Source organism: Lepus europaeus, chromosome 7, assembly GCF_033115175.1.
Source record: "Lepus europaeus isolate LE1 chromosome 7, mLepTim1.pri, whole genome shotgun sequence".
NCBI classification, from domain to species: Eukaryota; Metazoa; Chordata; class Mammalia; order Lagomorpha; family Leporidae; genus Lepus; species Lepus europaeus.
In genome coordinates this window covers 31,370,456-31,395,512 of record NC_084833.1, presented here as the reverse complement: position 1 = coordinate 31,395,512, position 25,057 = coordinate 31,370,456, and the positions used below count along the sequence as shown (strand labels likewise).

Below are 25,057 nucleotides of genomic sequence, written 5' to 3'. Positions count from 1 at the left end.
TTGGCAGGTTCCATGAGCAATTGGAGGGCTCTGTGGCTGCAGCCGCCCAGCATAGGGGAACCTGGTGGGAGAGAAGCCAGAAGAGGGGGCCGAGAGACACACCAGGGAGACCCTAGGGAACAGTTTGGGGAAGGAAGGGGAGGCCGGCCCTTGGCAGTTTGCTTCTACCTTCAAGAAGGCGAGCCTGTGCGTCGGCCGACGCTGGGTGTGATGCGTGCCCCCGTCCTGCTCGTCTCCTCCACAGGCTTACAGGTTCTCCCAGCTGCCGGAGATGGTCATGGGCTCCCCGCCTCCGCCTGTTCCGCCCCGCACCGGTCCTGTGGCGGTCGCTTCTCTCCGACGGTAATGCCTTCCTTTCTTTGTTGTCTCTGGGTTAGTTGGAAACGACGCGGTCCCGAGCTGTGGGTGCTGTGAACAGCGCCTGCAGGATCCTCATGCCCCACCCTGTGCAGTGTGCATCATCCGTGCAGGCAACCTGAGGCATCAAGGAAGCAGGGACCGCGGAGGGGTGACCAGCCTGCCTGTGTTTCCAAATACAAAGGCCCTGAGAATCCAGTCTAAGAAGCCCAGGGTCAGCTGCCCCATACCCTGACCTTGGACATCAGAAAATGACTCCAGCTCGGGCCGGCCCAAGCCTGGAGGCCTCTCCCTGTGTTTGCACACCCAGAAGTCCCCCAGTTATGTAAGAGTTGTGCCTAGGAGGCCTGGACAGGACGTGTCTGGCACCCAACTCCTGACTTCCAAGAGACCAAACACTCGTGAACCAAGCTCGGGTGTGAGGCATATGGCAAACCTCCCCTGCTCTCCAGAGAGGGCACAAGCACATGTTTCTAAATAGACCGGAAGCGCAGGAGCTGTGAGCGCAGGGAAAGGTTGGAATAGGCCTGGTGTCCAGGGTTGGGAGACCCAGCTGTGCCCTGGGGTACCAGTGGGCCCCTGCCCTGGCCCTCCCTCCCAGCTGCTGCCCAACACACTAGTCCCACCCCATCCCTGCACCACAGGGCTGGACCTGTGCAGGTGATAAAGAAGACCCTACCCTCACTTCCAGCGTTTAGAATGTGGGACCGTAGGCCAGCGGAGGCCAGGCTCTCAGGAAAGCAGCAGTCCAGGCACCTGCTATGGACCCCCAGGCAAGTCCCCTTCTCCTCTCTGGCCTCTGGCTCCTTATCTGTAAAATGGGCACAGGGCCTAAAAGAACCTCAGAGGCTCTGGGATTCCTTAGAAGAGGGCCTCCGAGGACAATATGGAGCAGAGCGCAGGGATTTTTCCAGGGAAGGGTTTTCCGAACAGGAGCAGAGCCTGGAACAGCCTGTGGGAAGGCGGGGCTGGGGGTCGAGCAGGCAGGGGAGGAAGAGAGGGAACAGGAAAGGAGAGCAGTCCCCACGTGGAGCCGCCCCATGCCGTGACACCATCACAGCCTCCGTGTAGCAGCAGGAATGAGCCCCCAGCCCTTGGGGGGGCAGGGGGGGCACCTGCTCCAGTGGCAGGAGGTCGACCATCACAGAGCCTCTCATTGGCTATTGATGATGTCATCACTTCCTAGGGCGTTCATACGTAGCTGATACCCAGTACTGATTGCTGTACGGCCTTTATGTGGAAATTAAAAGTTTTACTACGCAGAGACCCGAGGGCCACCCTTAGGGGAGAACTGAGTTTGAACTTCCAATAAAACCACCCCTGCTCCAGCCACAGTGATGGCTGCTACAACTCGGGGCATTTCCTGTTGTGCTGGTGCCCCCAGCAGTCCATGCGTTAGGTGGGGCAGATCAGTCCTGAGCCCCCTCTCCTCACGGGGCCTGGCGCCAGCTGCTGGGGCTGCTCCTTCTGCCCAGCCCGCCGCCTGAGGACAACGCTAACGCGGCCCCTCTGTCCCTCCAGGTCCACCTCCGACATCGGCAGCAAGAGCAGAATGGCCGAGTCCGTGGGCCCCGAGCCGGCCCAGCTGCACGATAGCGCCTCCTTCACCCAGGTGTCCCGAGGCCCCGTGTCCGTGGCGCAGTTGGATCAGTCAGCTCTAAATTACTCAGGTGGGCAGTGCACCCGGCACCTGCTGCTGGGCTCCCGTCCCCCACGGCCCTGCACAGCCACCCTGCCTCCCTCAGCCGTCAAAGCCTCTGTGTTCCTGAGTCCCCTCGGTAGCCCTGAAACTGAACAAAATACCAAATCCTGCCGAAGTCTGGACGCACATTAACAGTTTGCCAGCCTTTTGGTTTTTTATCCTTAAAGACTGCAGGTACAGTTTTCTACCTCCATCTCATCCCCCTTCTCCCTAAGTCCTGGGTTCTAATCTTTTGCTGAGTGTATACAGGCGCTTCAGAAATTCATAGAAAGCATGTCTGATGAAAAACCTGTGCATGGATTTAAGAAATGTTTGCACCAGAACTAAACTTTGAATTCCAGGCTCCATGAACTTTTTGCAGTGCCCTGTACTCATGTTTTATGCATTCTAATTTGCATAAGTGACAGCCTGCTATACATTGGCTTTTGCACTTCATTTTTGTGATGTGACATTGTCTTTAAGGTCTCCCCAGGCGGCTACAGACACATGGAGCTATTCTGTCCATTTACATGGCTGTGGGGTCTTCTGTTTTGTGATGGGCCCATTTCTCCTTTTCCCTGTGGGTGGACATCACAGTGGTCCCCAGGGTTTGGCTGTTAGAGCAAATGCTGAAGGGAACACGGAGGTTTTCACGTGACCCTGTTGGCTTGATAGTTTATTCCCACCGCACCCTTTACGCAGAATCCACGAGCACCCAGTTGCCACACCTACCCAAGCCTGCCTGGGAGGGAAACACCCGGATGACCAGGTGTGATTTCATCCTGCCAGAGAGCAGGGGTGCTGGGCTGGGGACAGGAGAGTGTGCGGGCCTCAGTGGCGGGGGTTGAGCCGTCACTACTCTGGAGAAATAGGTCAGAGTCATGGCTGATGGTGGCCTCCTGTATCCATGGGGCAGGGAAGGAGCTGGGGCTGCAGGGGGTGGTGCGCAGCTCCTGTCACCTCCCCAGGACCTCTGCCCTCCCATTCCCTGGCTGGGGCCACCGCCAGAGTCCTCCCTAGCTTCCCCAGCTTTCTCCAACCTGGGCAGGTGTCGGGGGCAGGGGGCACCACTCCCTCCTGGGAAGAGTCCAAGACATAGCTAGCCCACTGTGCATGCGGTGAAGTTAGAAAAAGGCTCTCCTTCCCTTGGGTGAGGTCAGCCCCACTGCTGGCACAGAGAACCCAGGCTGCCTCGTAGCCCGACTTGGGTTGTGGGTCAGGTGCCCTTGAGCTCTGCTGTACTCAGTGGCCCTGAAAGAATTCCACAAAGAGAGAAGGCCAGGTCCCACCACAGCCCACCCTCTCTGTTGCTTCATTCCCCGGAGTCTCAGCCGACATGGCCAAGATCCCCTCTACCCTAGCTCAGCTTCATCCCCAGCAACTGTCAGAGCCCAGACAGAGCCAGCTCCCCTCAACGCAGACCTGATTACCGGGACCTCCAGCCCAGCGGACAGCCAGGGAGCCCAGGAGCCTGGTGGCTGGATCCCAGAAATCAACCTCTGCTCCTCTCCTGCACGCCAGGTAACACGGTGCCAGCGGTGTTCGCCATCCCAGCTGCCAACAGACCTGGCTTCACCGGCTACTTCATCCCCACGCCTCCCTCGTCCTACAGGAACCAGGCCTGGATGTCCTACGCGGGAGAGAGTGAGCTTCCCAGCCAGTGGGCTGATTCGGTGAGACCCTGACTGATTGCTTAGTAAACTTCCAGCTGCTTGATGCATTCCCAGGAGGAAACATGATGAAGGGTGACAGCGTGTGTTTTACAGTTTCCGCCCCCTGGTGCTAACAGCATGGCTACAGTCCTCCACTTAAAGGAAGTGGTGTGGCAAGGCAGGGTGTCCTTTGACAAAGGCAGCTGAGGCCTGCCGGGCGCCACCTCTTCCTGGTCAAGGACATTTTTCTAAGATTAGCTCCCATTTGCTGGGTGTTCCCTGTGTGCCAGAAGCCACCTGAGACGTTTGTTTGTTTCTCTTTCTTAATCTTCACAACTGTTCTATCAGGAGTTGGCATGCGTAGGAGTTCCACAATTACTCCCATTTTGCAGATGAAAAAGCTGAGGCCTAGTCTAAGCTGGGCCTCACAGCTAGGTCAGAATTCAAACCTGCACCTGGCTGGCTCCAAAACTTTCATTGCCTTTGTTTCTTTAAGCTGTCAAATTCTGTCGAGTTTTAGATGAAATGCCCCAAAAAGGAAGCATTAGCAAGCCCGGCTGTGGATCTTGCCTCTACATAAACCCTAAGACTCCCTGCCCGAGTCTGCCGAGGACTGGCTTGACCCAGTCCCCAGGTTTCTTCCTTCTTTTCAAGTCAGGACACACGGCGCGGTGGACCCGGCCCAGCTTGCACCAATCCTCACCCCAGGCCTGCCTGCCCTGTCGCCCGCCAAGGCCTCCTCTGTGAAGAACAAACCAACCCACGCAGACAAGATGAGCCTCTTGCCTGGGCGACATCCCTCGCCGTGGCCAGGAGGGCAGGCTTCCCCTGCAGGCTGAACCTGACCCCTGGCGCTGGTGATCATTGTCGGGGGAGGGCTCAGCATGGGGAATGAATCCCACAGCAAGAACCACTTTGCCAGCAAGGTTTGTCTTGGTTCTCCTCTCTGTCCAAGCCTCCACACTCTCCTCCCTGGCAGCTGCAGCTCAGTGCCAGCGTTGGCATCATTCTCAGCGTAGTGACGCCACACGTAAACGGCAGCACCGGGGCCAGGCTTTCATATATGTAGGCATACATACATGGGGGATTTCCCTCGTCACCAAGGCTTGCCCTAACTGCTAAACATTTAAAAATGTATGACATCTTGAATCAAAATATTCCTGAAATTAATGAAACCCTTCCCTGTCTTTGTTTTTATTTTTTTAAGATTTATTTTATTTATTGGAAAGGCAGAGTGACAGAGAGAGAAAGAGAGAGAGAGAAAGAGATCTTCCATCTACTGGTTCACCCCCCAAATGGTCACAATAGCCGTAGCAAGACAAGGCTGAAGCCAGAAGCCAAGAACTTCATCCAAGTCTCCCACATGGGTGCAGGGGCCCAGGTACTTGGACCATCTTCCACTGCTTTCCCAGGTGCATTAGCAGGGAGCTGGAACAGAAGTGGAACAGCTGGGACTCAAAGCAGCACTCTGATAGGGGATGTTGGAGTCATAGGCAGCAGCTTAACCCACAATGCCAGCCCCTGCACCGCCACGCGCCCCACTTCTTTGTAAGAAGACACAATATCATTTAATGTGTCTTTCCTGAGTGACTCCGTGTCATTATGGTCCTCCTGTCCTACCACGGCACTTGTGGGATGAGCTCTAATGTGTGTAGGACTCTTGCCCCTATGGGAACGCGTCGCTAAACCATTGTGATTTTTGGAATAACCCCGGTGGCTTGGAACATACTTTTCCACGTGGGACCTTGCTCCCAGCTGGCGCCTTCAGCTGCCATCAGTGTCCTGGCTCCCAGTGAGTCCGTGCTCACCGTTAAATGTGCTTTTCCAAGCGCACTGTCATCTGCAGAAGCAGCAGAGCTTATTAGAGTTGTCTGCAAAGCTGCAGGCAGTGAGCTCTAAGAAAGGAGCTGGAGCCGGCGCCGTGGCTCACTAGGCTAATCCTCCGCCTTGCGGCGCCGGCACACCGGGTTCTAGTCCCGGTCGGGGCACCGATCCTGTCCCGGTTGCCCCTCTTCCAGGCCAGCTCTCTGCTGTGGCTAGGGAGTGCAGTGGAGGATGGCCCAAGTCCTTGGGTCCTGCACCCCATGGGAGACCAGGAGAAGCACCTGGCTCCTGCCATCGGAACAGCGCGGTGCGCCGGCCGCAGCGCGCTACCGCGGCGGCCATTGGAGGGTGAACCAACGGCAAAAGGAAGACCTTTCTCTCTGTCTCTCTCTCTCACTGTCCACTCTGCCTGTCAAAAAAAAAAAAAAAAAAAAAAAGAAAGGAGCTGGAGGGCGTCCCTGCTCTGAGGTCTCTGCATCTTCATGGGGCACTTGGCGACATCTCTTTTTGTCTGTCTGTCTGTTTGGTATCTGCTGTTCTAACCAGCTACCACCACTGCGTGATCAGTGCAGGGCTTACCTGAGTCTATAACTCCACGTACAGCCTAACCACAGTGTGGAGACTTTTCAGAAAGTGGATGATAATTGACTCCTGCTACCCAAGCCATGAGCCTGCAGCTTGGACAGCTTGCATGCTGGGTGCAGGGTACGCCGGGTGATCTGCCAGGGGTCAGGGGAAAGTCTTTTCCAAAACCTTGACCTTGCCCTCAAGACCCTTAGAAATGGTCATTTCGCCAGGCCTAGTGCTACATCAGATGCCTTCGGGTTCCCACCGCCTTACAGATGCGGCCAAAGGAGCCGAGCAAGCAGAAGCCTGGCCTCTCCAGAGCCCGAGTGCAGCACTCTCAGTGTGAAGAAGAACCCGTTTCCCATCAGTTGTCTTTAATTAAGAGGAAGATGATTGCTGCAGCCTAAATGGATACTTCCTGGAGCCCAATTATCACCTGCAGTTAAGCAGGGAGTGTGGCCGTGCGTGGAGCCAGCCAGGCAGGACAGGTGATATATCAGCACTCGAAAGACAGCGCTGGAAGCTCAGAGGGACCAGATGTGAGCTGGAGGAAGACGCCCCTTTAGAGCAGGGATAACACACAGACCCCGACCCTGCATTGAGGCGAGAAGGAAAAAGCCTCTGCTGGCATTTGCCTGTCTGCCCTTGCTGGCCCCAGGATCTAAGCTGGATAAAATCACCCAGATCCGGGATGACAGAGGTTTCATCTAGATGGAGAAGGGGGTGGAGGAGATGGCGTTCCAGGCTCAGCAGGAAGCTGTGTGCTGTGATCCACTGGTGATGTCTGCCATGGCACTGGCTAGGGCAGGAATGGTATTTGCCAGCCTTACTTTTGGCCGGCAGGGCGTGATGGCTGCAGCCTGCATCTCCTAGAAGGGGGTGGGGTGGGGATGAGCGTGGGGACGTTTCTCCTCTCCTCTTGCCTGCCTGTGCCCCCACTGAATATTCTGACTATGACCCTCTGCTCCTGCAGTGGGGTCAGGCGTCCCCTGGCACTGCCCGCCACCAGCAGAGAGATGCTTGATGCCCAGAGCTGAGGGTTCTCAGGAGCAGGACAGGGACTCAGCTGCAGACTTAGCCGGGTTTGAAGCACAGGGACAGGGGATGTGGCAGCTTCCTTGGCAAATATGTCGCCCCGGGTGATGATCCCTCAGCGACTGTCAAACAGGGAGCCTCCCTACTGTGTGCTGCGCACAGTCCGAGCACTGGTGTCCAGCAATGGGTGAGACCAAGTGGCCACCTTCATGAAACTGACAATGGTGTCAGGGAAGCCACACAGAGGCACCCCACAGGGCCCCTGGGCCAACGTCCCTGGGCTGGGAAGGGCGGCTTGGATGGAAAGAAGTTAGCCCGGGAGGACTGAAGTGCGCAGCCCCACCTCAGCCATGGTGGTTGGTTACCGCCCGTCACCCGTGTCCCTCCCCCAGGCTTCTGAGACAGCCCCGCTCTGGCTTAACTCAGGTGTTCTTAGACACGGCCCTGGGAGCAGACGTTTAGCCTAACAGTTGCAGTGCCATTGTCCCGTGTCGGAGCACCTGCGCTGAATCCCTGGCTCTGGCTCCTGACTCCGGCTTCCTGGGTGCGCACACCCTGGGAAGCAGCAGTGATGGCTCAAGGGATGAGGTTCCTGCGGCTCACGTGGGATCGAGTTCCCAGTTCCTGGCTTCCACCCCGACCAGGCCCAGCCATCGTGGTGTGTCGGGAGTGAAGCATCAGGTGGAGCGTTCTCTGTCCCTCAGTCTCTCTCTGCCTCTCACAGGAATAAAAATTTTAAAGTAAATGAACAAGACTCCCCCTGCCCAATAGCCATCAGGTGGGTCCCAGGCCAGGCCCACACGTGCACCTCATACACCTGCCCTCTCAGGAGAAATTATCAGAACACCTATGTGTGGCCAGTTTCGTGGCATGGCATAGCAGGTAAAGCCACCACCTGCCTTGCCGGCATCCCATGTGGGCACTGGTTCGTGTCCCAGCTGCTCTACTTCCAATCAACTCCCTGATAATGCCTGAGAAAAGCAGTGGAGGATGATCCAAGTGTTTCCGACCCTACCAGCCACGTGGGGGACCCAGATGAAGCTCCTGGCTCATGGCTTCAGCCTGTCTCAGCCCTGGCCATTGTAGCCATCTGGGAACTGATCCAGTATGTGGAAGATTCCCTCTCCCCCTCCCCCGTCTCAGGCTGACACTGTGGCATAGAAGGTTAAGCCTCTGCCTGCAGTGCCAGCATCCATATGGGCATGGGTTCAACTCCCAGCTACTCTACTTCCTATCCAGCTCCCTGCTAATGCACCTGGGAAAGCAGTGGAGGATTGCACAAGTCTGTGGGCCCATATACCCATTGGGAGATTCAGAAGAAGCTCCTGGCTCCTGGCTTCAGATTGGCCCAGCCCTGGCCATTGCAGCAATTTGGGGAGTAAACCAACAGATGGAAGGTCTCTCTCTGTCTCTCTGTCTCTCTCTTCTCTTTGTATCTCTGCCTTGCAAATAAATAAATCTTATTTAAAAATCCTCTCTCTCTTTCTCTCTATCTCTGACTTGTAAATAAATAAATCTTAAAAAAAAAAAAAAAACAGCCTGTGGGGAGGATGCAGGGACTGCTCGCCTACCACACATATCCCTCTCCGAGCTTTCTGAATCCCTAGGCACCTCCATGCACCTGTTGCCTCTTGCCATCCCAGGCAAGAGAATTAGGAGGCGAGACCTCTGGGAGGTGGCCAGGTCCTGAGGCTGCAGCCCTCATGAATGGGATTAGTGGTCCCAAAGAGCTCCGTCACCCCCTCTGCCACGCAAAGGGTGGGGAAGAGACAGCTGCCTGCGAACCAGGAGCCAGACCCTCACCAGACAACATGCCCGCACCTCAATCCTGCACTTCCCAGTTTCCAGAACTTTGAGAAACACATTTATTATTGTTGATGGGATTTTGTCATAGCAGCCAGAGTGGACTAGGGCATCCGCCCTGCTCCACCTGTACCTGGGGCCCGCAGCAGCATGTCTGTTAAGAATGGGGATGGGCTGTGTTCCTCACAGGTGCGACAAAGCCCAGGCCTGGGCCCCAGGGAAGCACCTGACAGGTAGCCTGGCACTGGGCACCTGCAGATCTGGCCCTGCCTGTTGGCTTGCTAAGCTCCTCCCACACTGCACACACCCTCTCTGGGCAGGCCCAGCTCTCTGGACCCTCTGGGTGCTCCTGGCTGCTGCTTCTCCCTCAACCTGGAATGCCCCTCCCACCTCGTCTTGCTGGCAGCAGCCCGTTGGCCCTGAAGGCTCAGTGGAGCTGTGGGTGTGGAAGCTGCCCGACTGGGCTCGCTTGCCGCTGGCGCCGCACATGCCCACTGCGGAAGGCCCTGGAACAGCAACCCCAGGGGCTTCGCACAACTTCAGTGGGAGAATCCATCCTATCCTAAATTCCAAACCAGAGGCCTGTCCTTATTTCTAGAAGTTTCCATATGTTTAGGGATAGAATGGACGTCTTCCACTTCTAATGAAAACAGAAATCCGTTTTTGAAGACATCAAGTCACGTCCCAGATCCAGGACAAGCTCAGTGACCGATCCCCAGCCATGGGCGCCCAGCAGAACTGTGCGAAGCAAGTCTCCATGGGTTCTGAGCCGTGTCACCCAAGTGAGACACCCACTCTTCACTTGAGTGCCCTCCTCTGCAGGAAGAGACCTGTCTGTCACCTGGGCTGTCACTCCAAGAATCAAGTGGAGGGAGAGTGTGCAGAACGCCCTTAGCAAGCCAGAGTTCAATCGGTGTTGCTTTTGTTATTAAAAATCTCCCCCTGAGCTCCTTTGGGACCCATAAAGGACACCAGAGTTCTGGCCCTGGATTGTGCGCTTATTAACATGAGCCGCCCAGCAGAGGCGGAGGTACTCAAATACACTCCTGACCTCATCAGCAGGGATTGACGCAGGAGTTTAATTCATCGAACCAGCGCATCCAGTGAGTCCACACCCGCCTGTGTTCTGTCTGTACAAAGGTCTGTGGCCTCCGCCTTCCTCCCAGTCTTCTTCCTTGCCCTTGATCCTCTCCTGTTGCCAAGTATCCCACTTCCTCTAGGGTTCTGCGACTTGCGCTCCTTGCTAATCTCTGGCCTTCTCTTCTCTCCCACGGCGCTCTGCAGGTGCCCCTGCCGGGGTACATCGAGGCTTACCCCCGGTCCCGGTACCAGCAGGGCTCGCCCTCCCGGCTGCCTCGCCAGTACAGCCAGCCTGCTGGCATGCACCCCAGCCTGGAGCAGGCCCCGGCGCCCTCCACGGCGGCCTCGCAGCAGAGCCTGGCGGAAAACGACCCTCCCGACGCTCCCCTGACCAACATCTCCACTGCCGCCCTGGTGAAGGCCATCCGGGAGGAGGTGGCCAAGCTGGCCAAGAAACAGACGGACATGTTTGAGTTCCAGGTGTAGTGCCTCTGGCCGTGCGACGCCGGGGTTCTTGGCCTAGAGCGCTGGACTTGACCCCTGGACAGGGGTGTGAGCCTTTCTCTTGCCTTGTTTCTGACAAGGTGAACAGTCAGGTGTCTGGGAAGCAGACGAAGCTTCGGCATGACTGGATTCTCAGCGGCACGACGCCCTTGCTGGGGACTGTGTGTCTGACGGTCTGTTCTGCTGACTGTCCCAACCCTGGGTGTATTCCCCGAAGGGGCCTCCGTCGCGAGGGGTTCCAGCGTCCCTGCAGATCCTTGCCCAAGGCCCATGTTAATAAGCCCCTCCTCAGTGCCCCCTGCATGTTCACTCTGTGTCTGTGTTCAAGGCGATGCAGGAGGGAGGATTGAGCCCCAGACTGCGCCCTCTGTCGTTCAGCCTCGGACCATCAGCCCTCACGTCACAGCAGCTATAACGGGGACAGGAGAGCGGAGTCCCTCTGCAGTTAAAGGTTCATACTCAAAGTCAAGGGGACTGGACACAAAAGCAGTGCCCGCGACCGCACCTGCCAGTAGTCCTGACTCTCTTTCTCCCACCATGAGCTGAATGAAAGCCGAGAGAGAGAGAGAGAGAGAGAGAGAGAGAAAGGGAACGGGAACAGGAACGGTGCACCTGTGCTGATGGGTTTTAAGACGGCATTGTCGTTTTGGAACTGGGGTGCTGAGGGTTTGTAGGGGCCTCCAGGAGAGAAACACTTCTCGGTGGGAGTTTTTCCTTGCCCTGCTTGCAAGCAGCCTGAGAAGGACGCCCCTCTCGGTTTGGGAACAGATACATCAGCTTTCTCAAGACAGTCTCTGCCTCTTCAACCACGTGGTCCAGCATGTGCTGCCGAGGGGGCACAAAACGGAACAGTGGCTGATTCCTCTTAGGAACAGGAGGGGTGGGCCCGCAGCCTCTGGGTACACAGCTTCTGAATGTAGAACATCTGCCGATGTTTAAATGTAAATATCTTTGTAAACATGCAGGCGTCAGACAGTTCCTCATTGGCCATGAACACAGGAGGACATCTGTGGATGGGACCCTCCTGGTCATGTTGACTCCACCTCCGGAGCCCTGGGGGAGGCCTTTGCCTGGCACCACCGAGGCGCCGTCTAATAACTACCCGTCAGTGCAGGCAGATCAGCTGCTGGCTCTGGGTGGTACAGGGAAGGGGACGTTTTGGTTGTCTCTCCCATCTGGGGAGCCATGGATGGTGTTGGGGGGCTTCCGTGGTGTCTGTGGGAGAATGAGATCCTGTCCCGCCATCATCCACGAGCCATCCAGCTTCAGCTGCATCCATTCCCTTCTGAGCCCATCTTCCCATCGTCCGCATGAGTTTCTTTGGTCTTTACTGAAAAAAGAAAGTGGGAATTTAAAAGTTGACAGAAGAGTAGGTGTGGAACTGATTAGAATGGGAGAGTCAAACTGTCAAAGCACAGACTTTTCCGAGAAGCTGTTTTATTTCCCAATGGCAAATTGCCCTTTCTGGAATGTTCCGAGATGGTGGTCAAGGAATCTTCTAAGAAATCTCTTGTTGGGATGATGTTAGGTAGGTGTCCTTTAGTATGCTGGTGGATCTTTCATAGTGTTAGTTTTTTGTTACTTAAAAAAAAAATCGGCTATAAATAAAATGTATTTTTGTAATTTCCGTGTGTATATATGGTATATTTCTACCAATGGCCAGTTGTTGTAGTCCAAAACCTAAGTCAGCGTGCAAAACACTGTGGAGAGTGCAAGATTTTGCTGACAGATTAACACAATGCCTGAGTCTATGCCAGTGGGCGTTCAATGCACTTGAATGAACAAAGAGCCAAAGAAACTCAGCCTTTTCATGCAAATGGTTACGAGTCTGATAAAGTCAGCCACACTGTCCCACTCTAATATCAATATTTCATCAGTGCGATGATATCAACCCAGTACTTTGTCTACTTGGTAAATGCCTGGACATGCTACCTGTGACAATGAAGTTTCAAGACCTTGGTGTAATTGAAATCTATGTGCATGTTTCAAAAGACAGTGTCTGAGCCTGGGGCGTTCCTGAGACTTACAGAGAGGGAGTCTCCTGTCTGCAGGCGTGTGGCTCCACTGCGTGGAGCTGCAGATCGCGGGGGGTGTTTGCAGAACCCCGTGAAATGGTCCACTGAGACAGCCAAAACTGGGGCACGCTAAATCAGACACTCTTCAACCGGACAGCACGGGTTGAAGCAAAGCATGTGGGGGAAAAACCGTAAGTTGAAAAGAAACCAATCGACTCCAGTGGGGAGACAGCCGCCAGTGTTGGATTTTTGCGTGGCTCAGATATGGTTCCTCTCTAAAAAGTCTCCTGTCCTAATGGGAGTGACAGAAACTGGACAGGTGACTCTGGGGAAAGGCAGGTGGTCAAAAGTGTCTCCTGGAAGGGAAACAGGGTTCCGTGGGAGCCCGGAAGAGGCAACAATGAACTTGGTGTCCAGCATGGTCCTCCCGAAGCCGCAGACGACTCTGGCGACCTGGGAGGAGGAGAAGTGGAGTGACCGGCCAGAGGACTCGGGTTCATGTCATCTGATTTATGACCCCTCTTGCTTCCCAAGTCACCATGCTGCTGCAGGCTCGGGGGTGACGTATCTTCAGCTGTCGCCCAGGAGCTTAAACAATAGGGGTCATGGAAGAAACTCCATAATGTTCTTCCAAGGAAAAGGATGACTGATGAGTACATAAGGGACGTGAGGTACGGTGTCGCAGGGCAATGTATTTGTGGCATAATAAACCTTTTTTGGCACTGGTTTTGATATGAGTGTTCTGCATTCATGAGAAGGAAATATATTTTGGATGTTCCCAGAGGGGACAATCAAGGAAACGGTGTCCTTAACTCTTGGTGGTGGGCAGGACAGGGCGGCGGGGGGGCAGGGCCATGTGAACTCATCTCTCAGCCTCATAGATCCCCCAGAATGTCAGCGCTGTCCTGACAGCTGGTCCCTGGGAGACAGCAGATGCATTGCTCCAGGTCCGGGTGGCATCCAGTGGTGCAGGAGCATAAAGGTCCATTGTGGGGTCTGGGACCTGTGGTCTGAGCCTTGAGCGATCCTGACATGGCCCCAGTCACCTATGTAGTGGATGCAATGCTCTCAGGGTCGGTTATGTAAGAATTTTCTAGTCCTGGGAGAAGTTATAAGAGCGCATTTGTTATTTTAAGAGCCAAGGAAAAGGGCATGTAGTTTCTGAGTAATCTTGATGTAAGAAAGGAAATTGTTTGATCAGTGATTTTAAAAAGGAAAAAAACTTCTGAAGGAGAAGCAATGCAGTGAGGAGGTAAAGAATGGTGGTACCTAACTAAAAGAAATGCTTTTCTAACAGGCAAGAAGAGGAGAAATGAATCAAAAGACTGAAATTCCGATTACATCTAAGTGAACTTCTTTCTACGTAATATGCTCAATAATACCAAATAAAATTACAGATATTTCAAGTTTGAGACAGGTTTTGAACTCCATCCTAAATTCCTCCTGCCACAAACAAGAAAATGATTTGGATTTTTCTTTAAAAAAAATTAAGATAATAATTTAGCTCGGAGCAGTGCCTGCCTGGGGAGTAAATGTTGGAAACTCAGTTCTGCCTCTCAGTCCTGTCTCCAAGGCAGGCGGCTGGTTGAGTGTGCCTCCTGCACCTGCTCACACGTGGGGCTGACCGGAGGAATGCAGGTGCATTTCACAGAACAGACACCTCCTGGGGGGCACAGGGGTGGAAGCAGCTGCCCCCACTCATGCCCTCGCTCACCTTCTCTCCCCTTGCTGGCTTTCGTCTCTGTTTCCCTCTGCGTGCCTGCTCAGTGCTCTTGCTTCCCTGGGCCAACCATCTTACTCATCAGTGCACGTGTAACCGAAACCTCCATCCAGGACCCATACTCTTCCCTTCTCAAAGTGCCCCCTCCTCTGACTAGCATCTCTCTGCCCACTTGGGCAAATCCTTGAGGACTTGATTCCAGTTCATCTGCCTCTGGATCGGCCATTCTGGCCCGCTGGACCGGACTTTTGTTGGGGGCTGATACCCAAAGTGGCATGAGTGGGCAGGACCCTCAAAAGGAGCCTGTGTGACACTGGGCTTGACCTATACTCTGAGGATGTCACCCGGCAACCAGCACTTGGGTCCTCCCTAGGGACACGGCCACAGAGAGGAAAGGGCACCCTTGGGTGTCAGGTGAGGGTGCACACCCTTGAAGCATGGGGAGAGTGGCCTCAAAGCCACTGCCACTTCCCACTGCCACCAGCTAGTGCACCTGCTGCTGGGTCTCACAGGGGATTTCTGCGCAAGCCCCCATTAGCACAACGTCTTGCTCAGCAGATGGAGTACTTGTAAACTGAACGGCAGGATCTTAGCGCAGGTGCTGCTAATGTGGCTCACGGCCACACACTTGCAAGGGTGAGAAAACTGATGAGCCTCTCGATAGAATCTTTTGAAACACAATTGGTTTTGAGTGAAACTGATATAGTGGCTCTGACCTTCTGAGTATGATAAATTAGTATCCTGAGAGTTGCAAGGTTTCTTGATTTTTGGATGAGCTGATAACAGAAACCAAACCTGTGAAAAACGCTAAAAATTAAGGTGTTTCTGAAAAGGAATATATTGAGGAAATATAATTGTTCCAGAAACAAATGCTTTCAGAAAATGCTGAGTGGCTTTGATTCTGCAGGTTTCAAAAAAAAAAAAATTAAATAGGGAGACAGGTTGTGACGTGGAAAACTTGTCTCCAAAAATCAAAGCTAGATTTTAGTGAGAGCCACTACAGAATGAGATCCAGAAATTGGTCATTTGACTCTTGTAAATCATGGAGGGGGCCATTGATGGATTCCATGCCAATGAACTGTGGCCTCCCCTGTTTCCCCTTCACGTCTCCCTTACGTGAAAATTCACCCTCACCCCACACAGCAACTGCGCAGAGAGGAGGTTTGCACCAAAGACAATCAGAGCAGCATCGAGAGACTGGGAATTTGGGGGAAAGTGCCGATAGTCTGGGCCTTGAGCAGGTCTGGCTCCTCACCTGTCAGGTGGGTATTTGCATCGCTTGTGGTGGCTGTGAGGAGCACGGAGCCTGGGGAAGCTGAAAACGGCTTGAAAAGTATATTTCCAAACCAATTAGCAGCTTTATTGTTCACATTGATCCAGTAAAGTATTTTCACCCCTCCCAGGCGCTGAGTGAATTTGGCTTGTCACGTGGCATTCCCTAGTTTGGAATTGCCATTGGCTCACCTGGAGCGGCCCGGCAGTGTGTGAGCAGAGCGGGCGCTTGTAGCTGTGCTCGGCTCCGCGTGGAAACCCCCGCCCTGCGAGTCTGTCCAAGCACATCAGTCACCCAGGGCGGAGGACCGGGGTGCAGCTTCGGGTGTAGCTGTTGTTCTTCGAGGGCTTTGCTGTTTAATTAACTCTGTGTGTCCTCTGCTGGGCACATGGCGTTCACACGCGGTTTGAATTTTGTAATAAAATGACAAAGGCTTTCGCGCCCTGCTTCTCATTCTGGCTCCTCCCGTTGGTGGGATGGGGTCTGTTTCACAAGCCAGCCACAAGACAGGGCCCGCTGAGGGTGCTACAGAAAGCTTCAGGCCTGTAGACCCAGCGTGTAGCCTCAGAAGCCATCCCAGCCTGGGCCAGGAGTTCCTGAGTCCAGCAAAGCTCACCCCCAAGCCCCAGAGCAGCAGATGGAGCCTGCTCATGACGTGGCCACTAAAGATGGATTCCTGGGGCTGCTGCAAAGTAGGGGCCCCTCGAGGGGTGACAGTGCGATGGGTCACACACTCCAGACAGCCCCCCCCAACTCCACCCTGTGCTAGTCCCCCGCAGCCGTGATGCCGGCCATGGGCTCAGCCCTGTCCAGAAACCACGTGTTGTGCGGGCCGCTCTGCCCTCAGAGACCCATTCATGAGACAGCAGACCTGGACCAGGAGCCGCAACTTACAGGCTGAGCGTGGCCAGCATACAGGTGAGATTCCCAGTCTAGGAAATACCAAGAACTGGGTCTACCTGCAGTGACTGCTGAAACTTAAAGGAGCCAAGCCGGGCTAATTCAGAGCACAGATCCAAGAAAGCAGAATTCGCAGTAAGAAGTGGCCTTGTGCCTCAGGCTGTTTAGAGGAGAGGGAGGAAAGACGGTCTGGTAACAAAAAGCCAACTCTGAATGTGTTGGAGAGTCTTGCTCCCCAGTGGCGAGTCACAACCCTGGGCTTTCATAGATGTCTCGAGACTTGGGTCACTTAGGCAGCAGCACAGGGCTGCCTCCCACTGAGCCTGACTCTCCAGTGTTCTGGAAGTACTTAGAAAGCCACTTCGAGTCCTGGCTACTCTGCTTCTGTTCCAGCTTCCTGCAAATGCATCTCTTCTCAGATGCAGCAGAATATGGTCCAAAGCCTTGGGTCGCTGCCACCTGTGTGAGAGACCTGGATGGCGTTCCTGGCTCCTGGCTTCAGCCAGGTCCAGCCCCAGCCATTGCAGCCATTGAGGGTGAACCAGCAGTTGCAAGATCTCTCTCTCTCTCTCCCTCTCTGTCACTCTGCCTTTCAGATAAATAAATACATCTTTTTTTTTTTTTTCAAAAAAAGAAAACATTTAGAGATTGAGTAGCAAATCTTCCTCCTGTCTCTGCTTCTCTGTAAAGAGGGTGCAAATGTGCATCCAAGACACCATGATTTGCTATTTAGGGATAAAACAGACAACGCAGTTATCCTGGAGTGGGGGTGTTGAGATTACAACTCTGATGAACGTGTCTGTACATATTTTAGAGTTCAGGATTATTTCTATTTTTTATCACATGTGAGGTGAGAGTGTTACGAGGAAGATGTTTCCCGGTTTTTATTCCAAGACCTTGCCCTGACATCAGAGAAGAATTCCAAGTGGGCACTAAGTAAGGCACACAGATGAGAGCAGGGTTTACAGAAGGTGAGAGAGTGGGCACATTGACACGTGAGTGTGGGCAGCCCGTGAGGGGAGATACGCACCCTGCGAGGGCCAGAGAGCTGCTCGGGAGAAGACAAGAGGGGCCAAAAAGGGAGTGCCCCCCCCCCCCCGCGCAAGCTGTCCCCATTATGGGGCACGGGGTGGTGCCCTAATTGAATATACAACTGGGCTGGGGCTTAGTGTGTGAGAGGTTTTCTGGGAGCTTCGTGGCATCTCCATGTGGAGCTGAGCTCACACGTGTTCATCACGGTGTCTCCTTCCTCCCGTCTCGGATGACAACAGGTACATTGTCGTGGAATGAGAAGGCCGTGCCAAGATGGCCACTGGCAAGCGAGCATCAGTTACTCAGGAATGACTTCAGAACCCACCTGGCAATGGAGCCTGCCTGGCAACAGGCAGTGATTGGTTAGGGCATAAACCACCCCTTGACAGGATTGGCTGCCTCGGCTATATAAGCTGCTATACCAACTGAAATAAACAAGTCTACGAGCTGCTTGCCTCTGGCCCATTTTCTCCCGTGACTCCGCGCCTCTTGCCCCCACCATGCTCCTCCTCTCAGAACAAATCCACAGCAACAGTGCATCATGGGGCAGCGGGCACACGGGACCGCCCTGTAGGGGGGTGGAGTCGCCGTGCAAAGCTGCAGAGAGATACGCTGTAAGAACATCTCCTGCTCGCTTCCTCCAGTCTGACTCCCTCCCTGCCTAGTTCCCCATACCAACAGGACACTAAAATCTTTTCAGCTTGGGGCTGGAAGCGTTTTAGTCTAGCTGTGCATCTAGGTCATGACCACGGTGATCACACTTGAGAGGATCCCATCTTAGCGTTTGGGGCCACCCAGGCCAAGGTTTGAAGCATGCATTCACCACATTCTAGCTGTGTGTCTTTGAGCAACTCACGTCCCTTCTCTGAGCCTCACCTGTAGAGTAGACCTAGCTGATGCAGTAACAACAGAAAAGAGAGAGCACACAGATTATAAGTGCTGGCACTCTACAAGCAACATCAATTCTCGTCATTTATGTAGTCTCCACTTATATACTTCTAGCAATGGGGGACTCGCTATCTTGCCAGAGCCAATGCATCACCTGTTGACCACCCGGAAGGAGCGACCCCTGGACTCAACCCCCTGCAACCTGCAGGCAAAGGACAACCTTCCTTTTCAACAGCCCAGCACTCCCATAAATCCTCAGGGCAGAAGGCAAGCTCAGGAGACCTGGGAAGAGAAAATGGTGATGGGGAAAGGACAGCCCTTCACCCCCTGGCCAAGGGAGACCAGTTGGAACCAGCTGGAGGTATGCCCCATAGCTTCCACCTACTCTTTTGGTTACGGTGATGACTCAGCCCCAGAATCACTCTTGTGAAAAGAACTGGGTCCCAGCAGCCCTGTAAAACACCTGGGCTTGCTGTGTTTAAAGATGCAGCAATGACAACAGCCCGCTCTATGAGAATACCTTGGCCTTCGCTCCCAGGATCATACAAATGGTAAACCAGGGAGAAACAAGATTCTACCAGTAAGAGCGGCCGTGTAGCTTCACGGGAGTAGTGTAAATCACGTGACATCACCTGTGTTGAAATCAGGAGGGATCCTGGCCGGTCCTCACATGGCAGTCCAGACTCCCAGGGGCTGTGATACCTGGCCCTGTGTTGGGTCTCCAGATCAGCTGGCAGGTGGGCTACGGGTCAGAAGCCAGCTGCCAAAAAATGAGCTCGGGTCTTAGACCCCGGGCTCCGAAATGCTCAGCCCATGTGCATCCAGGCGCCTCCCCGCACAGTGGGGACCGGAGCCATCTTCCCCTGACTGGGGGCTGTACGTAGTGATGGGAGTGCCCGCCTGGCTCAGAGCGATGCTGCAGGCACTGGCGCTTGATGGCATCAGGGGCTGGGTGATGGAAGGGCTTGGGAGAAACCCCGAGGGTTTCTGAACCCCGCTGGCCTCCCCTGTGCTCAGACCAGGACGCCTTGCAGGGCTCTGACTGGCCCCACAGGACGGTTGCATTAAGCATCTTCGCTCTGCTCTTAGGGAGGGTGTGGTAGATGATTCAGAGGAACACGCCACCCTGCGGCAGGTCACACAGCCTGCCAAAGACCCAGTGCAGGCAAGCACCCATAAGCACGCACACACACGCACATGCACGCTCTACAGCCCGTGCTGGACAAGTGGGCCTGTCCCAATTGTCCTGTGCCTCCCCCCAAGTCACCTCCAGGACTTCCAGAGAGGACCAAGCGGCCTCCCAGAGTCCTGGGGCAGGGGACAGGCTGCTTACCCACCCACTGTGTCACCTAGGTGGTGGCTTGGCTCCCAGGAGCCCCAGTCTCTGTTTTTTGTTTGTTTATTCAAATATTTATTTAAAAATTTATTTATTTATTTATTTGAAAGAGTTACAGAGAGGCAGAGGCAGAGAGAGGGAGAGAGAGAGAGAGAAAGTCTTTTATCCACTGGCTCACTCCCCAGGTGGCCGCAATGGCCGGGGCTGGGCCGATCCAAAGCCAGGAGCCAGGAGCCTCCTCCAGGTCTCCCATGCGAGTGCAGGGGCCCAAACATGTGGGCCATCCTCCTCTGCTTTCCCAGGCCATAACAGAGAGTTTGATAGGAAGTGTAGCAGCCGGGACTCAAACTGGCGCCCATACAGGATGCCAGCACTGCAAGCAGCAGCTTTACCTGCTACACCGCAGCGCCGGGCCGCAGTCTCTGTTTTTAAAGAGATGCTGGGTTTTTTTTCAATCTGCCCCTACAACAACAGTCGGCTCTGGAACCCAAGCCTGCATTAGACCCCACGTTTCCCTCTTGGTAGAAGCATAACCTCGCCAGTTAAACAAGGCAGGGAGATGCGGAGCCACGCCTCTCTCTAGGTCCGAGCTGTGGGGATGGTAGCCACTAACCCCATGCGGTTCCTGAGACCCTCTCTGCCATGTGAGGGCACAGCGGGAAGGCAGCCACCTCAAACCAGGAGGCGTCCTCAGCAGAAGCCCAACCAGCCAGCACCTTCATCTCAGACTTCTCAGCTTCCACATCCGCGAGAAACAAATGTCTGTTATCTAAGCCACACACTCCATGGCATTTTGTGATAGCAGCCCAGGCAGATGGCTGCTGAGTCAGCGAGTTTAGCCCAGCTTCTTTTCATTCGTGTGAACTGGACTTGTCACCTTGAAACCAACTCTGAAAAGAACAGATCTTCCCAGGCAAGCGGCACGTGGCTCTCCGCGGGCAGGCAGGCACCTGCAGCCCACGGCGAACGCCCGGGCTTACACCTGTGTTTATTTTTGCAATGACTGCCTTCGGCGGTGGCTGTGTCTCCTCCTCTGTGGAGCTTTCCAGATCGCGGGTAATACTGGGCAACCTGACAAATGTCAGCCTGGAAGGGAGAGGACGGGAAGAGGGAGGTGGTGCCCCACTTCTGAATCCGTGCTGCCACCTAGCGGGGCCCACCACGGGGAAATGCAGGCAAACCCACAGCAGCGAAGATGATGAGGGTGAGCACCTGCTCTGAGCCACCCCGCTGCCCCGCGTTATCTCCTGGAACAGAAAAGGCAGCGGCCCCGGGAAGGAGGAGGCAGCGTGCCCGGGTCCAGATGAGAAAAGGGGCGTGGAAGCCTAAAAGCCTGTTTTATTGAAAGAGCCACTGGCTGATGAACCAGTGAGTGAATGAATGCAGGCTGCGTTTACGTGCTTTGTTGTCAAGGTTACAGGCTGGACGCTGATGATCTCTGAGATGAGAGTGTGACCCTGGCTGAGTCTGCGGTGGCCGGCTGGAGTACTGACGTGTATGGAGGCTTTGCTTCATGCGAGGCATTGTCCTGAGTGCTTCGTGCACGTGAACTTACCCCTCCTAGCAACCTGGAAAGTGGGGGCACAGAAGGGCCAAGTAGTTTGCCCAAAGTCACACAGCTGGTGTGTGCTGGGATTCCAACCCGGGCAGTCGGGCTGCAGAGCGAGCAATCTTAATTTGTTTATGTTATGCTCATTGATTTGAAAGCACAGTAACAGAGAGAGAGCTTCCATCTGCCAACTTACTCCCCAGTTGCCCTCAATAACCAGGGCTGGGCCCGATCGAAACCAGAAGCCAAGTACTCCATCCAGGTCTGCCTGGGTGGTGAGTTTGGGTGGCAGGAACCCAAGTACTTGAGCTATCATTCACTGACTCCCAGGCACGCTGGCAGGAGCCAGATAGGAAGGGCAGAGTGGCTGGGACTTACACCAGGCACTCCAATAATGGGGTGTGGGTGTCCCAAGTGGTGGCCTAACCCGTGCCAGAACGCCAGCCCGCAGAGCCAGACATGGTAATCACTATGTTATATGCCGCTGTTTGGATGGAAAGAGATCGCTAAGCCTTGTCTCTGAACCTCAGTAAAGAACTCAGGGCACCTCTTAACCCCGCCCTCACCTTCATAAATTGGTACCTGGCCCCACCCAGTCCAGGATGTTACATCTCGCTCATCCCTTCTTGCAGGTTCATGCAAACTGAGTTTCAATGGGTTGGACTCTAAGTCAGATCATAACTAGAAACTGCATTTCCTGCTTTGTCCGTAGCCACGGCTGGGCTCAGCAAACACGTGGGAACTTCATGCAAAACCCCAGGTTCAGGAAGATGATAATGTTAATATAGCCTCGCCCCAAGAGATCCCAGTGGCGCTAGGGAAACAGACCCACAGGCAATCAAGTGCGAAGTGCCAGGAGAGGGGCTGATCAGAGTGCTAGGGGACCTCAGAGCACAGACACATAATCCAGACTAGGGGATGGGAGCAGGGAGGGCTTCCTGGAGGAAGTGGCATCCCAGCAGTTGGGAGGGTAGCTCTTCTCACGTTCTGCTTCTTCCCAAGGGCAAATGTATCTATCGGTCCAGCAACCTGGTTCCTCTCAGCTCTAATGCATGCTCAGTGCCTAGGGATGGGGAGGGTCCTACATGATTTGTAACTTGGGGCAGAGATCTGCCCGCTGACTCTTGTGTCCTTGGACCCCAACATCGTTCTGATGAGCTACATAGAATGAGGTAGGAGGCAGCTGACTCCAAAAAGCAAGAGTGGTGGTGGGGGGAGGCCTGCGCTGTGGTGTAGCAGGTAAAGCCACCACCTGCAGTGCTGGCATCCCATATGGGTGCCAGTTCTAGTCCCAGCTGCTCCACTTCCAATCCAGCTCTCTGCTATGGCCTGGGAAAGCAGTAGAAGATGGCCCAGGTCCTTGGGCCTCTGTGTGTAACTCTTTCAAATAAATAATCTTTAAAAAGAAAAAAAAGCAAGAGTGGGGAGCAAGAAAGAGCCGGACTCCTAGTGTCTTCCAGGCCCTGGTGCACGTGCACATGAGGCCCGGGAGGGGGCATGTGTGTCTTTGGGAAGCACCTGCTCCCCGGTTCCCAGGGGCTCCCCAACAAGGGCAGAGTTGGCAGCAAACCCAGAGCCGGGCCAGTCCCATCTTCCCTCCAAGGACTGGGGGTGGGAGGGAGAGAGCTGCGTTGCACAGGGACAGCCCCTCGTTCTTTCCTTCCAGAAGTCTGGACAGATTCTTCTCCACCTCCCCTCAGGTTGGTTCCTATTGCTTGTAACCAGAGAACCGTCCTGCCGGCCACCTCGTCCCTAGGCCTGCTTGCCCGGCTTCCTGTCCAGAATGGGATTCTCTGGCTTTGCGTCAAGGAGTTTCCGGATTCCTCTCCAGTCACTCTCCCTCCAGGGGCTGCGCAGAGATCTCCTTGGATGTGCTGAAAACCGAGCCAGCGTGGAAGGGAGAGGCTGTGGCTCCCCAACCCGGGCGCGATCCACAGAGGGGCCGGGCCTGGGCCTTGTCTGTTTGACGGGAGGCAGGCGGTGCTGCCCGGTCTCTTTCCCCAGATTGCTCCCAGCCCCATTCAGCCCCTTGTCACCCCTGGGGGCCCTGCAAATTCCGTGTTCCTCCCTCCCTGCCGGGCAGGCCTCCCAGCGGCTCAGGCCCAGGGCCATCACCACTCCCTGGGTCAGAACAGTGAGGACTGCGCTCTGCAGGGACTGCACAGCAAAATAATGACTTCCGTTTGGGGCAGCGTCACACCTGTCACCTTGTCCTCCCACCAGGCAGCTTTGAGACAATATGTTTCACAGGTGGGCTCAGAGGGGAGAGGTGGCTCTCCCAAGGTCACATCTGTGCTTAGGGAATTAGGACGCTGTTGGGCGGAAGGAGGAGCCTGTCCTGAGACACTGACATAGCACTTACCTCTGCTGAGAGGAAGCCTTTAAGAAAAAAAAAAAAAAAAATTAAAAGAGAGATGGAGAGATGAGAGACACAGAGAGAATCTTCCATCTACTGGCTCACTCCCTAAGTGCCTGCAACAGCCACCAGAGCTGAGCCAGGCTGAAGCCAGGACCCTGGAACTCCATCTGGGTCTCCCACATGGGTGGCAGGGACCCAAGGACTTGAGCCATCACCTGCTGCCTCCCAGGGTGTGCATCCGCAGCAAGCGAAGTCAGGACCAGAACCCAGGAGCTCTGGCAAGAGATGCAGGGTCTAAGTAGCATCTAAGCTGCTGCACCGAACGCCGGGCCCAAGACAGAGAGCTCGATAGCCGTGGTGATCTCTCTCTGCCCCCTGCCCTCAGCAGCCAGGGCCCTGTGCAAAGAGTACCCTGCCTGGCTCCTCTGGCACGTAGGGGGTGCCCGGTCACTTGGTGAAGGCAGTGGGAGGCTCTCCCACCACATTTGAAACCTCGGTTTCTCTCAGGACTAATGGGGCCATGACCAAAGGTTCATGACAGAAGTAGCTGGTGGCAGGTTCCCTCTTGGGTCCAGCTCAAAACCAGCACCACAGTGGGCGGGCAGGCGGGCAGGGGCAGGGCACCCCATCTACCTCCGCATGTCCTCTACCCTAGCAGATAGGAGTGGGTAGTCGGCAGGTGGCTGCTGATCTGATGGGTCAGGCGCCAGGGCATTCCAGGTCAGAAGTCAGTACGTGCTTGCCTGTGCCAGAGGCAGGCCCAGCCCAGCCTACAGTCACGGTGGGCACAGCCAGGCTCTTCCGTCTCGGGCACTGGGTGAGCGAGTCAAGCCACAGCTTCGTTATACCCTCAGCCCAGGCGCGGACGTCACCCAAAGCAGCTCTCCGCCCAGCTCAGTTTACAAATAAAGCGGTACTTTCGCTTTCTTGTTGATCTGGTGGTGGGGTGGTACATGTGTGTTTTCACATTTTTATTTAATTTTATTTGAGAGACAGAGATCTTCCATCTACTGGTTCACCTCTCAAATGCCCCTGCCCACAACAGCCAGGGCTGGGCCAGGCTAAAGCCAGGAGCCCAGAATGCCACCCCAGTCTCCCATGTGGGTGGCAAGGACACAAGCACTTGAGCCATCAGCGGCTGCTTCCCTGGGCGCGCATTAGCAGGAAGCTGGACTGGAAGCAGAGGAGCCGGGACTCCACCCAGGCCCTCAGATATAGGATGCTGGCTCCCAAGCAGCAAGTTAATCATTGCACCAAACACCTGTCCCTAGGAAATATTTACTAGGTGGGGGTGGGGAGGACAGCCCTGAACCGTTGCCAGTTTCTATGGTGTAAATAAACATTCTCTACGTGGCCAATTTCAGTATTCCAACATGACCTGGGTAGCAAGAAATGCGCACTAGCACTTCCCATAGCACTTTCTATCCCATAGATACAACAGACAGCAACAACCTCAAGAGCTTGGACAATGGGAAAATGTAG

General features: G+C 54.7%; 1 protein-coding gene across 2 annotated transcripts in view; it reads left to right on the top strand.

The window, feature by feature from the left end:
* KIAA1549L (KIAA1549 like) overlaps positions 1 to 10,485 on the top strand; it is a 296,220-nt gene extending 285,735 nt beyond the window's left edge. For both annotated transcript variants that reach the window (XM_062198042.1, XM_062198041.1), the window contains exons 18-21: positions 245 to 342; positions 1,879 to 2,027; positions 3,560 to 3,711; positions 10,204 to 10,485. In XM_062198042.1, coding sequence (XP_062054026.1) covers positions 245 to 342; positions 1,879 to 2,027; positions 3,560 to 3,711; positions 10,204 to 10,485 — 681 coding nt within the window. The remainder of the gene's footprint in view (positions 1 to 244; positions 343 to 1,878; positions 2,028 to 3,559; positions 3,712 to 10,203) is intronic.
* Positions 10,486 to 25,057: the final 14,572 nt, after the last annotated feature.